Source organism: Schistocerca serialis, chromosome 9 (assembly GCF_023864345.2).
Source record: "Schistocerca serialis cubense isolate TAMUIC-IGC-003099 chromosome 9, iqSchSeri2.2, whole genome shotgun sequence".
Classification (NCBI taxonomy): Eukaryota; Metazoa; Arthropoda; class Insecta; order Orthoptera; family Acrididae; genus Schistocerca; species Schistocerca serialis.
In genome coordinates this window covers 208315546-208331802 of record NC_064646.1, presented here as the reverse complement: position 1 = coordinate 208331802, position 16257 = coordinate 208315546, and the positions used below count along the sequence as shown (strand labels likewise).

The 16257-nt window shown below is 39.0% G+C and overlaps 1 protein-coding gene across 1 annotated transcript in view; it reads right to left on the bottom strand.

Moving 5' to 3' along the window:
* Nucleotides 1-12983: 12983 nt before the first annotated feature.
* The window catches only part of LOC126419481 (odorant receptor Or2-like), a 48726-nt gene continuing 45452 nt past the window's right edge, over nt 12984-16257 (bottom strand). The window contains exon 5 of the mRNA XM_050086670.1: nt 12984-13067. Within this exon, the coding sequence (XP_049942627.1) occupies nt 12984-13067 (84 nt within the window). The remainder of the gene's footprint in view (nt 13068-16257) is intronic.

The following is a 16257-nucleotide window of genomic DNA, read 5'->3' as shown; positions in this document are numbered from 1 at the left end:
AAGGGATTTAGAAACATTTTGCCTAGCGTTTGGAGTCATACCCAGAAAATACAGTTCGTTATGTCTTACATACAAGGAGATGCTGCATTATGGGCAACCGAAGCAGCTGACAGTTGTGATACATATGAGCAATTTGAAAAAGCATTCTTGGCCAAATATTGGTCAACATGTATCCAGGAGAGATTACGGAAGGAGGTATATAATCCAGAGCCGTTTTCTCCACGACTAGGCAATTTGCGAAAATATTTCGAGAAGTACATTAATAAGACCCGTTACTGGGACGAACAGATTTCATCCCGGGATTTGATCAGGCTTTTGAAATCACACTTGCCGATACATGTAAAGGAAAAACTTATACACGTGCCTGAAAATGATATGGAACATTTCTTGTCTGTTCTGGACTCAATTGACCTGATTCAGGAGGACGTTAAGGCAGCCTCTGAACAGGCTAGAAGTAACGGAAATGGTTATAGAAATGGTAGAAATAACACGCCTCCACCAAGTAATGGAAACGGCGGAGGTAATAATAGGAGACAGGAGTATGCACAAAACGGAAATAGAGGTAGAGACCGGAACGGCAATAGTCCGCCGGTGAATAATGACCGGAAAAGGAGGTTCGATGACCGGTATGAGACAGGCCCACCAAGCAATAATAGATGGAAAAATGCCAGGGGGCCGAGCAACACTAATACTTATAATGATCCAAACCGAACTTGGCCGCAGAACCAGAGGCCCAGTCCGGACCGGCAAAACAGTGATAGATATGACAATAGCCGACCGCCACCACAAAATGCACCAATTGCGCAACCGTGGCGGCCGACGCAACACAACGTGCACATAGTGGAGGTCAGTGACACAGAGCAGCCACACCCATCCACTAGCAATAATTCAACAAACTAGATGCAGCCGAGATACGCTCTCCATCGTCGGCTGAGGTTTGGAGTGAGAGCAGCCCGACACAGAACAAAACACCGAACAAAATCTGTATCCTTAGGTATAATGACGGGGTACAGATGGGAGATGAATTAATAACTGAACCATCCACGTGCGTAAAGCAGCACAAAGACAAAGTACAAGCGATAATAGAGATCAAAATTAACAATATTGATGTGCAAGCGGTCGTAGATACAGGTGCTACTGTCAGTGTTATGAGTATGGACTTATTCAAAGTACTGGGGAAGGAAAGGCGTATGCTGACTTTTCCCGTGAATAATTGTAAAGTCACTGGAGCCATAAGTGCACAGCGACAAATAATTAAACTCCAAGTGCGGGTAGAGATGCATGTAGGGGATGAAGCCATAGCGTGCTCATTCCTGGTAGTAAAGGGTTTGAAGGTAGCCTGCATTTTGGGGGTAGATTTTTTAAGAGAAAGGGACGCAATAATCGACCTTTCTCGGGGAAAATTAAGCTTGATGAATGCTGGTAGGAGAATAGAATTGTCCATGCTCAGATCTGAAGAGGTACCTGTACCTAATTGTAACGCTATTAACATAAGGTGTAGGAATCAGTGGATACTACATTTAGACAATCATTGTCTAGGTCAGAATCTCTATTATCCTGACGTACAAGATGATCAATTAAAAGCAAATGTGGACGCACTTGTGAACAAAGTATCACAGTCCGAAAATTTGAACTCTATGCAACAGCAGGATTTGGTACAGTTATTATCTAATTATGCAGATGTATTTTCAGAACGACCAGGAATTGTTAAGGGATATCAGTACAATATCGAGGTAAAGCCTCACAAAACTTACTGTCGAGCCTCATACTCCATTCCTTGGTCCAAGAAGGAAATAGTAGCTAAAGAAATAAGAAAACTGATCGAGTGGGGAATAATAGAACCGTCTTTGTCCCCTTATAGTAGTCCTTTGGTGGCGGTAGCAAAAGCAGACGGACAGGTACGGTTAGTACTAGATGCGAGAGACATAAATGAAATTATTGTACCTGTTAGGACTCATCCGGAAAATCTTGATGAGCAAATTCAAAAATGTCATGGAGTGCAATATTTGACATCTATTGATATGAGAAGTTCTTTCTGGCAAATCCTGCTCACACCCGAGTCGAGGAAATATACTGCATTTATATTTGGGGGAAGGAGCTACCAATTTAGGGTACTACCTTTCGGCCTAAATGTAAGTGCAGGAGTTTTTATAACAGCCCTCGACGCGGTTTTAGGTCCGGATTTGCTGCAAAGGGTAACAGTGTATGTAGACGATCTAGTGATTGCCACTGCCACCTGGGAGGAGCACGTAGAACTACTGAGTAAAGTCTTAGACAGGTTTAAGCAAGCGGGAGTAACAGCGAATCTTGATAAATCCAAATTTGGACGTAATCAGATTAAATTTCTAGGTCACATGATAACACCACAAGGCATCAAGCCTGACAGCAAAAAACTTGATGTAATTCGTGGGTTTCCTAGTCCGAGAACTAAGAAACAGCTCAAAGCATTTATAGGTCTAGCATCTTTTTTTAGACGCTTTGTTCCAAACCAATTAATGAATAACGAATCTTTATTGAGCCTGATGCGTAAAAATGCGCACTGGGTGTGGACAGAAGAATGTCAACGCGCATTTGACGCTATCAAAAATGCCTTGGTGAACGCCAACATACTGCGACACCCAGACATGACAAAAGATTTTTGTATAGCGACAGATTCGTGTTCATACGGTCTGGGCGCGTGTTTATTTCAGTGGGACAGGAGCAACGACCCCACAACAATCAATGTAATCGGATTTGCCAGCCGCACACTAAACAGCTGCGAGAGAGCATATTCCGCTAGCGAATTAGAGGCTCTTGCAGTGGTTTGGGCGGTAAAGAAATTTAACTATTACATCTATGGTAAAGAAGTCAAAGTATTCAGTGACCACCAGGCTTTGAGCTATTTAATGACTTGCAAATTATACCATACCCGCTTGCTAAGATGGAGGTTAGCATTACAGGAATATAAAATTAAGATCATGTACCTTAAAGGACAAGATAATGTTGTAGCAGACGCCTTGTCGAGGCTTCCACTAGGGCAATCCTCAATGTCAAATATTTTGGGACAATCGGAGGAATATCGAATACTATTAGTACAAGATAAGGTACATAGGAGGGACTTTTTACGTATGTGTAAAAATATGTCCATATTGCAGGAAACTGATCCGATTTGGCGAGATATCATTAGTAAAATTAAAGAAGGAACCAATCTTAAAAGTGTTCAGAATTTCAAAATAGTAGATAATATTCTGTATTATAAAGCAGGTGTGTCAAATGACCATGGAGTCGTGTGTATACCACAACAGGCTATCCCAGCTGTAGTGTGGCACACGCATTTAGCATGGGGTCACGCTGGGATAGGCAAGACAATTAGGATTTTGTCCAAATTCTGTTATTTTAAGGGGATAAGCCAGCAGACTCGCACCATTATCAGGACTTGTCCTCTGTGCCAAAAAACTAAGTTTCAAAATAAGTCCACAAGGTTTGAACTGCATCGTATAGTGCCTCATCGACCACTTCAGTTAGTATCTATAGACATAGCAGGACCCTACCCACGAGCCAGGGGTGGATTGAAGTACATTTTAGCGGTGTATGACCTTTTCTCTAAATATTTAAAAATATACTGCCTTAAATCAGCCACTGCTCGTGGAATAGTTAAATGGTTAGGGAAGGAATATTTTACACAAGTGGGTAAGCCTGAAGCGATAATATCGGATAATGCTTCCTATTTTACAGGCCATACCTGGAAAAACTATTTACATGAACAAGATATAAAGCATATACTAATTTCCCATTTTCACCCACAAGCAAGTTTAGTAGAGAGAACATTTGGAGAGTTAAATAAATTTTTCAGGTTATACATTGCATATAAACACACAAGATGGCCAGATCTGATACCTAAGTTTGTAGAAGTTCACAACGCAACCCCGCATGCTTCTACGGGGTATCCACCAAACGAGATTATAATGAATAATAATAGAGTTTCGAATGAGTGGCTGGCACCTTTGCCTAAGGTCCCAGTCATTCCTGAGCCTAAGGAAGAGAAGATAAGAAAAGCAGGGTGCAACCTTACCAGGTGCGCTCAGAAAAGGAAAGAAAAATATAATCGACATGTGACGAATAACCAAAAATTTAGTGTTGGGGACTTGGTACTCTTACGCAATCATCCTAAGTCCTCGGCATCCTTGAAACAGAATAGCAAGTGGCAGTTGGTGTACAATGGACCTTTTAGAGTAGTAAGTGTGCCACATGAGTGTAGCTATCTCTTAGCAGATCCCCACTCAGGGAGAGTACGGGGACTGTATCCGTGTAAGGATGTAAATGCATTCCTACAGTAAAAGACTAATAGTCCTATGTGGACACCATTCTTTTGTAAATAATGAACATTAATGATGTGTGATCTTTAGAGATAATGTACTAGTGTAGAAGTGTTTAGTTATAAGAATATGATTGACTTTCTCATGTGTATGGATATTTGTGTTATGTACTCTTTTAATTTGTGTTATCTAGAACATGCTCTAAATGTTTGCACAGATAATCTGATTAGTGCAATTATTTGTAGTGTTAAGCTGTGACAGAGTTCAATCAAAAAGAACATTTTAGTAATGATTAGTTAGTGTACTACATAATTTTCTATGTGCCCAAATTTGAAATATTTCTTGGCACAATCTTCTCTATTATGTGTATGTATGTATATATGTGTAGCTGTCAGATTGACAGATTCGAACCCAGAATAATATCAATAATATGAGGCCCTGAGAACTTTATTATCTAACCAATGTTATTAGAGAAAATAATGCACCCAGTAGTGACCCGAGGGCACCACGGGAGGCAAACTTGTTGCAAATTTATGTAATGCAAAGTTACGCACAAAGAAGCTTCAATTGAAGCATGTGCAGATTCAAACAGTAAAAAAGAGCTAGCCAGATACAGTCCAAGTCAATTTTTGCCTACAGAGACTACACTGTAGTTACGTAGGACGTTGATAGTAAAGTGTGACATGAGTTCAAAGGAGTTATTGAACAATATGCCTGAATCCGGCTGGAATGCACAAATAAAATCTACTCGAACACGAATATAGATGACTTTTGGGCAAACTAATACCAAATTTTAATATTTTGTTACCATGTACGCAAATATCACACCTTGGTAAAGAGTTACGAATGTGCTATTACAAAAAAAAAAAAAAAAAAAAAAAAAAAAATTGCACAGCGGACATTGAAAATAAAAATAAAGGAACTTAAACAAAAGTGCAGTATTGTGCGGCAGAGACAGACAGTGACTGTTAAACCTGCAGCAATACGTCACGGAATAGTTGTGTATAAGTGATAAAAAACTGTATCATCGCCGTGTGTGCAAGTGGACAAGGAACTAGCACGACACGAACAGTGAACCGATAACGGACGGTGGATCAAGCTAGTGTCAAACTTTAACTCTTTGTGTGTCAAGGGACGCTAGGAAAGCGCATTGACTACGAAGATACATTTTGTCCTAAGGTGAAAACTTGCGTGTGACTAATGACAAGTCATGACATGGTGAAAAATATTGTATGCCCATAAAACGTGTTACTGTGACAACGAAACATTATGCAAACCAGACTAGTGAAGGCCTACTGAGTAATAACTGCCACTAACTGTGTGCGTTCTTTCCCACAGCAGGAAAAATGCCTATAAGGATAGTACACTGTTTCTGAACTTGTTGCATGTTTCCTGGAGCACTGCAAGAAAACGTCGCACGGGCGAGCGGATATCCAACGCGCATCCGGCTACATCAGCTATGCAGCGGCCGCAGCAGCCCGTAGCAGACCAGACAGACAGCCACGCCCCTCCGCGCCGTAGCTGTCAACGCCGGGGGCGGTGACCTACACGGAGTCAGCGCGCCGCGCCGAGCACCACTCAACAATCACTCCACACCGCTCACCAAATACAGCATTATTGATTTTTTTTTATGTTCACATAAACTGAATAACATGTCAATGACTTCATTTCGATAAACATTGAACATTTACTACGTAGGACAAGTGACCTTGTAGTGTATCACAAGAATAATAGTATCACACACAAAAAACTTCAGTCGAACTGTATGTGACTGTGATATTGTGTAATTGTGTAACCGTTTGTGACGAACTGCTAATTTAATTCAAATGAATAACTGTTAAAGAGACAATATTGACCATGAACCAACTGGGATGGCTGGGCTCCGGCACAGTTTTGCCCAGGTTTTCTGTTTGCCTACACCCTAATGGGGGAGCCATGAACTTATATAACCCTGGGACTAAATAAAAGAGCCATTCCGTAAAATATACAAGTGTAAAGAACGTTACTGGCACCATTGTGTCAAAGTGTAAAAACTCTTTGCCAAATGCTGCCAGGGGGCAATGTAACGTTCCCTGGCAAACTCACGTTATTAAAAAAAAAAGAGTTTATTTGTACCATATACGCCGCTCTGGGCAAGTTGTATATATCGTAATTATTGAACAAAAATATTACTGAATGTGGTGTAAAAGACATTTGTTATTCTCCTTATATTTGTTGTTGTAATATTTGTCTGTATTTAGGATAGGAATTTTTTCTGTATTTATTATGTGATTGTAAAATGTGTCAGTATTTGCGATAGCAGAGATATGTTGCCAGAAGAGAATAATATCGTCAATTTGCAAAGAAATGTTAATAGTCAGCAATACTATTTAAGCACAATGCATTATGTATTCTTTGGTCTTCTCTGTTCAGAAGTCATTGCGGTAGGACACTGTGAAAGAGTTTTTTACGAATGGGTAGACTTCTTTTGTCTCGGTCTGGACTTAGCCGCCATTAGACGATGCATTACGAATTAATGTGAGTTGTATTGTTGTTTGATCTAAATATATTAGAGTTTATCAAAAGTGTGAATTATTTATGTAAATTAGCTTGCCCACGTCATCTATAAAATTTCTTTAAGAATTTTTCAGCATTTTTTAGCGGTGTTGCTAGGCTGTGCCGCGACCAACAATAGCAAACCCGTAAATCGGGAACAGATGCATAAAAATCAATGGTGAATTAAGAAATTGTTCTCCTTTTTCAGTGATCCTGTGGCTGATAAAATTTGAATTAATTATACGTTTGTGCATTCGTAGGCGGATAGCTAATGTTAGTTAACATTGAAATTTAAACAGTTTGGTTCTTTCAAACTATCTTAAATGTGTAATGAAGTAGGTTTGATCAGTGATAAATGTCGGCTTGGCAATAATTAAAACATTTTCTGCTAATAGAGGTAATCTTGTGTTCTATGGCTAGTGCCGGGATAAAATTCAGTAAAAATATTTAACAAAAAATCCACTGCATCAGGAAAGTGTATGCCAAGGCCGAATGATTTAAAGGACCCAATTCTCAACCTAATATTCTTAACCAGTTCATATGAGTTCACGTAAATATTATTTTTTCTTTAAATGTACGTAATAATTAAGTAAGTAAAAATTTTTTTTATTACCACACGAAAATAAGAGAGTGGTTCTACAACAAAGTTCGCACGAAAGAAAATTAACTTAAAAACAACGGATAAATTTTATTATTCTTCTTTAACGAAATTTCAAATCAATCCCATTCATTACGACCGATTTCGTTAAAAGTTATAGAAAAGCGAGAATCCGAATTTTCTATTTCCTCTCATATTTATATATCAGTTGACTCATAGTTATCAAAGCACATTTCATATTCTTCTCTGTAAGTTCTCTTTAATGAACTTAAACGCTTAGTATGATCCTGACTTCTCAAGTGTTCTATAATTAATGATGGTTTTAAATATTCATTGCAACTATTACACTCAACTTGTTTCTATCTTGGTATATTACTTCTTTCGACAATGATGTCAAATTGAAATTCGTATATACAGTAGTCATATTTATAAAGATTAAAAATTTAAATACTATTAAAATTTTGTTCTATATAAATGGACACTCGACTGAAGAAGCTCAATAATGCAAGCAAATCTAATCTGTTTGAAAAGATTAGTGAATCTGAGGCAAATGAGTGTTATTACATTACTGATTGTGAATGTTTCAAAACTGGATATGGTGAGAAAATTTCTCCTGAACTCAATAGTAAATTAAAATAATTTTGCCATAAAGGTTCAATAAAGGAATAGAAAACTGGGACTTCCAATTTTTATGGATGGCGAAATTAAACTAAAATATAAAGCATGAAAAGAACTGAAAGAATGATAACGAATTTCATGATCTGGAGATTTTTGTGTAGCTGTAGAATTTTAGTTGAAAATGTTTAAAAATTTATATTTTTCATGACTTTCATCCATTTGTAAAAAATTTTAGTAAGTAAGTGGCTAATGTGCTCAGAAATAAAGTTTATAAGAAAATAGTTTATAAGAAAAAATTTATATGTAGATTAAAAACATTATTCAATAATCTGTGACTGCACTCAATGTACCCACTTGCTACTCATCTCTAGGTAATTTTGTTGTGGCTTTATGTGTATTGTGTATCTCTTGTGCAACTGATCTAATTTCCTAACTGCTGTTCCTGGCACAAGCTTTAATTTCCTCATGTAATTGTACTCTAGTTTCATTACATTGCACAGAAATGATTGAAACCTGTTCATTAATCTTTTTGAATTGTTCATTAGTTTGTTTGCACGACCTGTCGTGTTTTTCATTCGACTATCTGAAATTATTATTAAGATGTTTGTTCGATCATTAAGCTGTAGAAATATTGCCATAATTTGACAACATCAAATTTAGTGGTTCTGTTTCCTGTGCTGTGTGATAGTGTACGAAAAGGTTTCCTGATTGGTTGTCCACTGTTGGTCACTACATCGGAATTAAATAAACCTGACATATTTTGAGTAAATTGTTCATCTCGATTATTAACATTTATCTGCTAACTGTGTAAATTTGGCACATATGAAGTGTCAAACTGGGCAGCATTTCCACATGAGATGCAGCGTTCACAAAAATACGTCAGTATCGCTCTGATTTGAAATATAATTGTATTTTACAGATGCTGACTTTGCTGCACCATGCTAAAAATATTCAACAGCTGCATTCCCCGAACTAAAAACTGTTTTATTCCTACAAAAGATTAGCCCATTTCGCTTCGTTTGACTTCGCACACGAGCTTCATTTTATTTTACAGCCACCTGAATATGAGTATTGGTTATGAAGTACTCTTCCATTGTGCTTTGCTTTATGTCGGTAAGGAAAACCACTCTCGTTCTATTCATATGTGAAAAAAGATCAGTTTGTTCGCCAGTCATCAAATACAATGAGCATGTGTTTCGTGTTGACTATCTACACTGCTTTTTAATTTCTTAATTAATTTTGCAGAAAACTGACGTATTTCACTTTTTCGAGGAAATCCACAATAACTGCTTGCACAACAAATTCTACCCTTTGACCAGATTAGATATTTTTGTAAAATTGCCGATGGTTCTGTTTCCATGAATCCGAAAATGGTCATAATTTTATATACGTGATGTAATGTGTGTACTATGAGTCCAGACAAACAATATAACGTGTTTCCTCATTTTCTTATGCAAGTTAATGACGTCCTTTGCTTTACAGCCGTTAGTCGCATCCTTTTTATCTAGTACATCGCTCTCATGACGAACGCCTCACTCGGCAGTTTATTCGGGTCACTCGTAGTGCATATTAATGTATTATGACTTCTACACTTATACTTTACTCTGATGAAGGTCCCAGACCCATAGGCAATACTAAAGAATGGCTCTTGTTTCGGGAGTCACACACGTTTCCGTAAGATTCTTTCACAGAATCTCATCCTGGTTTCTGCTTTTCGCATAGATGACTTTATATAGTCCTTCCACTTTAGGTGGTTCCGGGTTGTTATTCACAGATATTTTATGGTTGTTACTGTTTACAATGGTTTATCAGCAGTAGATTGATCCAACAGTAAATAATCTCCTACGTTATTTTATTCATTTACCTTATCGTTAACAGAAATGAAGTGAATAAAATAAATAAATTTCCTGCAATGAGGAGACTATTGTTACATTAAATACACTTTTGTCTACAGTCTATGACCTCCCACACCAGAAGTGAAGAAGTCATCGACACAACAGTTTTTTATGTTTATCAACCCGACCTGAGATTCTTTGCCTCCGTGCCAAGGTCGGGTATCCTCAGTGTTACACGAAGTATATACACATCACCATACGCTTATTTGTGTAATACTACAGAGTAGTGTTTCGTCACGTTTAAGCTTCAGCGCGAGATGAATGAGCGCTTTCATACTTCGGCTTATGCTGCACTTAGTACAATTTTGTATTCACGATCTTGAAGTGAGTGATACGTTCCATTCTGAATACATCTGTGTTTTTCTCTTAATACAGGGTCTTGAAATTTTGTGAGGAGGGATAATGTGTGACAGTCTTCAGGGGTCTACTAGTGGAGGTTTTTCTACTTTACTGTGACTGTCTAGTTTGAGCCAAAGTAACCTGCGACCACTGGTGCTACGCCTTTCGGTATGTGTTGTACATCCCTGTTACCCTACTTGATTTGGGTCCCACGTACTGCCAGAGTAATCTAACATAGGAGAGGAAGACTTGTACATTGCCACTTTTGTAGTACGACTGTATTTTCTCAGAATCCAGTCAATGAACCGAAGTCTCTCGCGTTCTGTACCAACTACTCAGGCTACGTCACCTTTCCATTTCATATTCCCTCCAACTGCAACATTGAGAGTTTTGAGACTTGACTAATTAAAATTGTGAATCATTTTGATTGTTGACATACCACACGACATTTTTCTCGTTCTCTAAACTGCATAGTCTTACATTTAAAGCAAGTCGATAATTTTATGCCATACTTTGTAATCTTATCAAGATCTGATTACAATCTTATCAAGATCTGGCCCTCAGCTCGTGGTCTCGCGGTAGCGTTCTCGCTTCCCGAGCACGGGGTCCCGGGTTCGATTCCCGGCGGGGTCAGGGATTTTTCCTGCCTCGAGATGACTGGGTGTTGTTGTGTCGTCTTCATCATCATCATTCATCCCCATTACAGTCGGAGGAAGGCAATGGCAACTCACCTCCACTAGGACCTTGCCTAGTAAGGCAGCTCGGGTCTCCCGCGTCGTTCCCCTACGATCTGTAAAGGAGTATGGGACTCATCATCATCATCAAGATCTGATTGAATATTTCAGCTGTTTATTTCAGAAACTACGTCATTACTGGCAACTGCAGCATCTGCAAAAGGTCTGAGTTTGCTATTAATATTGTCAGTCAGGTCATTAATATAAAACATAAACAACAATAAATCCATCATTCTTTCCTGGTCCTCCCATGAAGTTCCTTTGACATCGGTTAACGACTCATTCCGAGGTAATATGTTGCGAATTGCGTACCAAGGAATCTTAAGTGTAGTTATAAGCTTTGTTTCATATCCCATAAAATATTACGTATGCTAATATATGCTGTCATTGTGCTGACTCAGATGAATATAGAGAAATGAAGAACAGCTGCGTCTATTTTATTTCCAAGATGCATGGCTTTCAAGAAGTCTTGTGCGAAAAGTGCAAGGTTGTTTTCGTGAGATCGTTGTTTTCGGAATCCATGTTTGTGCTCAAAAAATGTTGTAGGGCTCTACAGCTGGTGGGCTTCAGTGCGACCTGGTGGTAATTTTGTGGATGTGTTCTGTTTCCCTTGTTATAGAGAGACATGGACTCTGATTTTTTTTTCTAATCTTTCTGCACTTTTTTTTGTTCGATGGGTCATCGTTATGCAGTGGTTGAAATGGGAGCCAACTCAGCTGCATGTTCTGTATAAAACCTGAAAGGAACTTATCGGGCTCTGTAGTCCTGTGTGATTTTAGAGATTTCAGCAGTTTTTCAACTCCACTGATAGCAACATCTTTACAACTCATCTTTTCTTTGCTGCTAAAACTTTGGATGTACATCCGTATGTTTCCTGGCAATGGAACATTTTAAAACATGTTCAGTACTTTTGCTACGCTACGTTCAGTTTCAGGTGCTCTTATAGCGTATGCGTTTGCGAGACATTATCGAGGGAGTTGTGGCGCACTTTCGCAAGCTTCTGCTACCAGTCACGCTGGTAATGAATGCTGTGGGCTAACACAGTTCCCCAGAGCATCCAGTGCCTTTCATCATAGTAGCTATTATTACTCCGCGTCCCTCCATCAAGATGAAAATTCGTCATTTTCTCTTCTTGTGGGATGTTAGTGGTTACATTGCTCATTACCATATTGCAATAGAGAAACTGGATGACATTATCATTTTCAGCCATCATCAGTTTTGTATGAATCTTTCAGACAGTCAACCCTTGCAGTCAGCAGAAGTTCACCAAAGAGAGTGCTTTAATGTTTGCTGAAAAACTGCAAACTGACGAGAACGAGCAACATGTTTCATCAAAACTGCATCAAACTAGTCTCTGGACATAAAACAACAACAGTGAAAGGGAGGAACAGCGCTGTCATAGATCTTATGTAAACTTTTCTTACTCGCCACTGATATCTCGTCGTTAATGTCACAGTAAGCAATAGCGCTTCATTCAACACTTAGGACATAGGTTGTGGAAACGTATGTTGTAACATCTCTGCAAAAATTGCTTTTGTTATTTCTTTAGACCTTTATATTACAAAAATATGGGCGTTGTAGATAAATGAAAGGAATTTACTTGTGAACAGCGAAGGAACATATCTTATCGGGTATAAAATCTAGAGCACTGGTATACATTTTACATCTTGCAATCTTCATTGAGTTTAATATCAGTTGATATGCAAGACAACACATAATATAAAATATTACGTGATGTGTAACTATACCTTTAGAACTAAGTAATTGCGCCTTAGAAAAGCTCAAGTGACTGAATACATTCATTAGTATGGCTCATGTGAAGAACATTCTTTTTTTCCGTCAACCAAGTTACAGAAATCTTTTAGAAACATCTCTCGTGTGCTTCCGAGGGATACTATATGACAGACATACAACTGAAACGGCGGTGGAAATCACTGTTAGACGGATGTCCATGCAGTACCCAGCTCAGTTAACTTCCCTGCGCCGAGTCCTTCATCTGGCGTTTGTTGATTTGGCCCAGCAGAGCGTAGTAGGAGTAGGAGGCATTCAGCAGCTGTAACAGAGGTGAACAGAGGTGAAGGATGAGCAGAATACGATGAAATTATTACATATTGCTTAGAATATCCTTATTGTTTCGTCTTACATGGTTCAACGCATTAAAAGTTCAACACTATTCCGGATATATATGGTGATTAGCCCCCCCATGAACCATGGACCTTGCTGTTGAAGGGGAGGCTTGCATGCCTCAGTGATACAGATAGCCGTACCGTAGGTGCAACCACAAAGGAGGGGTATCTGTTGAGAGGCCAGACAAACGTGTGGTTCCTGAAAAAGGGCAGCAGCCTTTTCAGTAGTTGCAAGGGCAACAGTCGGGATGATTGACTGATCTGGCCTTGTAACACTAACCAAAATGGCCTTGCTGTGTTGGTACTGCAAACGGCTGAAAGCAAGGGGAAACTACGGCCGTAATTTTTTCCCGAGGGCATGCAGCTTTACTGTATGGTTAAATGATGATGATGTCCTCTTTGGTAAAGTATTCCGGAGGTAAAATAGTCCCCCATTCGGATCTACGGGCGGTCATTATCAGGAGAAAGAAAACTGGCATTCTACGAATCGGAGTGTGGAATGTCAGATCCCTTACTCGGGAAAGTAGGTTAGAAAATTTAAAAAGGGAAATGGAGAGGTTAGAGTTAGATATAGTGGGAATTAGTGAAGTTCGGTGGAAGGAGGAACAAGATTTCTGGTCAGGTGACTACAGGATTATAAACACAAAATCAAATAGGGGTAATGCAGGAGTAGGTTTAATAATGAATAGGAAAATAGGAATGAGGGTAAGCTACTACAAACAGCATAGTGAACGCATTATTGTGGCCAAGATAGATACGAAGCCCACGCCTACTACAGTAGTACAAGTTCATATGCCAACTAGCTCTGCAGATGACGAAGAAATTGAAGAGATGTATGATGAAATAAAACAAATTATTCAGATTGTGAAGGGAGACGAAAATCTAATAGTCATGGGTGACTGGAATTCGTCAGTAGGAAAAGGGAGAGAAGGAAACGTAGTAGGTGAATATGGATTGGGGTAAGAAATGAAAGAAGAAAGCCGCCTGGTAGAATTTTGCACAGAGCACAGCTTAATCATAGCTAATACTTGTTTCAAGAATCATGAAAGAAAGTTGTATACATGGAAGAAGCCTGGAGATACTGACAGGTATCAGATAGATTATATAATGGTAAGACATAGATTTAGGAACCAGGTTTTAAATTGTAAGGCATTTCCAGGGGCAGATGTGGATTCTGACCACAATCTATTCGTTATGACCTGTAGATTAAAACTGAAGAAACTGGAAAAAGGTGGGAATTTAAGAAGAAGGGACCTGGATAAATTGAAAGAACCAGAGGTTGTACAGAGTTTCAGGCAGAGCATAAGGAAACAATTGACAGGAATGGGGGAAAGAAATACAGTAGAAGAAGAATGGGTAGCTTTGAGGGGTGAAGTAGTGAAGGCAGCAGACGATCAAGTACGTAAAAAGACGAGGGCTAGTAGAAATCCCTGGGTGTCAGAAGAAATACTGAATTTAATTGATGAAAGGAGAAAATATAAAAATGCAGTAAATGAAGCAGGCAAAAAGGAATACTAACGTCTCAAAAATGAGATCGACAGCAAGTGCAAAATGGCTAAGCAGGCATGTTTAGAGGACAAATGTAAGGATGTAGTGGCTTATCTCACTAGTGGTAAGATAGATACAGCCTACAAGAAAATTAAAGAGAGCTTCAGGGAAAAGAGAACCACTTGTATGAATATCAAAAGCTCAGATGGAAATCCAGTTCTAAGCAAAGAAGGGAAAGCAGAAAGGTGGAAGGGGTATATAGAGGGTATATACAAGGGCGATGTACTTGAGGACAATATTATGGAAATGGAAGAGGATGTAGATGATGATGAAATGAGAGATGCGATACTACGTGAAGAGTTTGACGGAGCACTGAAAGACCTGAGTCGGAACAAGGCCCCGGGAGTAGACAACATTCCATTAGAACTACTGACGGCATCGGGAGAGCCAGTCCTGACAAAACTCTACCATCTGGTGAGCAAGATGTATGGAACAGGCGAAATACCCGCAGACTTCAATAAGAATATAATAATTCCAATCCCAAAGAAAGGAGGTGTTGACAAATGTGAAAATTACCGAACTATCAGTTTAATAAGTCACGGCTGCAAATTACTAACGCGGATTCTTTACAGACGAATGGAAAAAGTAGTAAAAGCTGACCTCGGGGAAGATCAGTTTGGATTCCATAGAAATGTTGGGACATGTGAGGCAATACTGACCCTACGACTTATCTTAGAAGCTAGACTGAGGAAAGGCAAACCTACGTTTCTAGCATTTGTAGACTTAGAGAACGCTTTTGACAATGTTGACTGGAATACGCTCTTTCAAATTGTGAAGGTGCCAGGGGTAAAATACAGTGAGCGAAAGGCTATTTGCAATTTGTACAGAAACCAGACGGCAGTTATAAGAGTTGAGGGGCATGAAATGGAAGCAGTGGTTGGGAAGGGAGTGAGACAGGGTTGTAGTCTCTCCCCAATGTTATTCAATCTGTATATTGAGCAAGCAGTGAAGGACACAAAAGAAAAATTCGGTGTAGGTATTAAAATCCATGGAGAAGAAATAAAAACTTTGAGGGTCGCCGATGACATTGTAATTCTGTCAGAGACAGCAAAGGACTTGGAGGAGCAGTTGAATGGAATCGATAGTGTCTTGAAAGGAAGGTATAAGATGAACATCAACAAAAGCAAAACGAGGATAATGGAATGTAGTCGAATTAAGTCGGGTGATGCTGAGGGAATTAGATTAGGAAATGAGACGCTTGAAGTAGTAAAGGAATTTTGCTATTTGGGGAGCAAAATAACTGATGATGGTCGAAGTAGAGAGGATATAAAATGTAGACTGGCGATGGCAAGGAAAGCGTTTCTGAAGAAGAGAAATTTGTTAACATCGAGTATAGATTTAAGTGTCAGGAAGTCATTTCTGAAAGTATTTGTATGGAGTGTAGCCATGTATGGAAGTGAAACATGGATGATAAATAGTTTGGACAAGAAGAGAATAGAAGCTTTTGAAATGTGGTGCTACAGAAGAATGCTGAAGATTAGATGGGTAGATCACATAACCAATGAGAATGTATTGAATAGGATTGGGGAGAAGAGAAGTTTGTGGCACAACTTGACTAGAAGAAGGGAT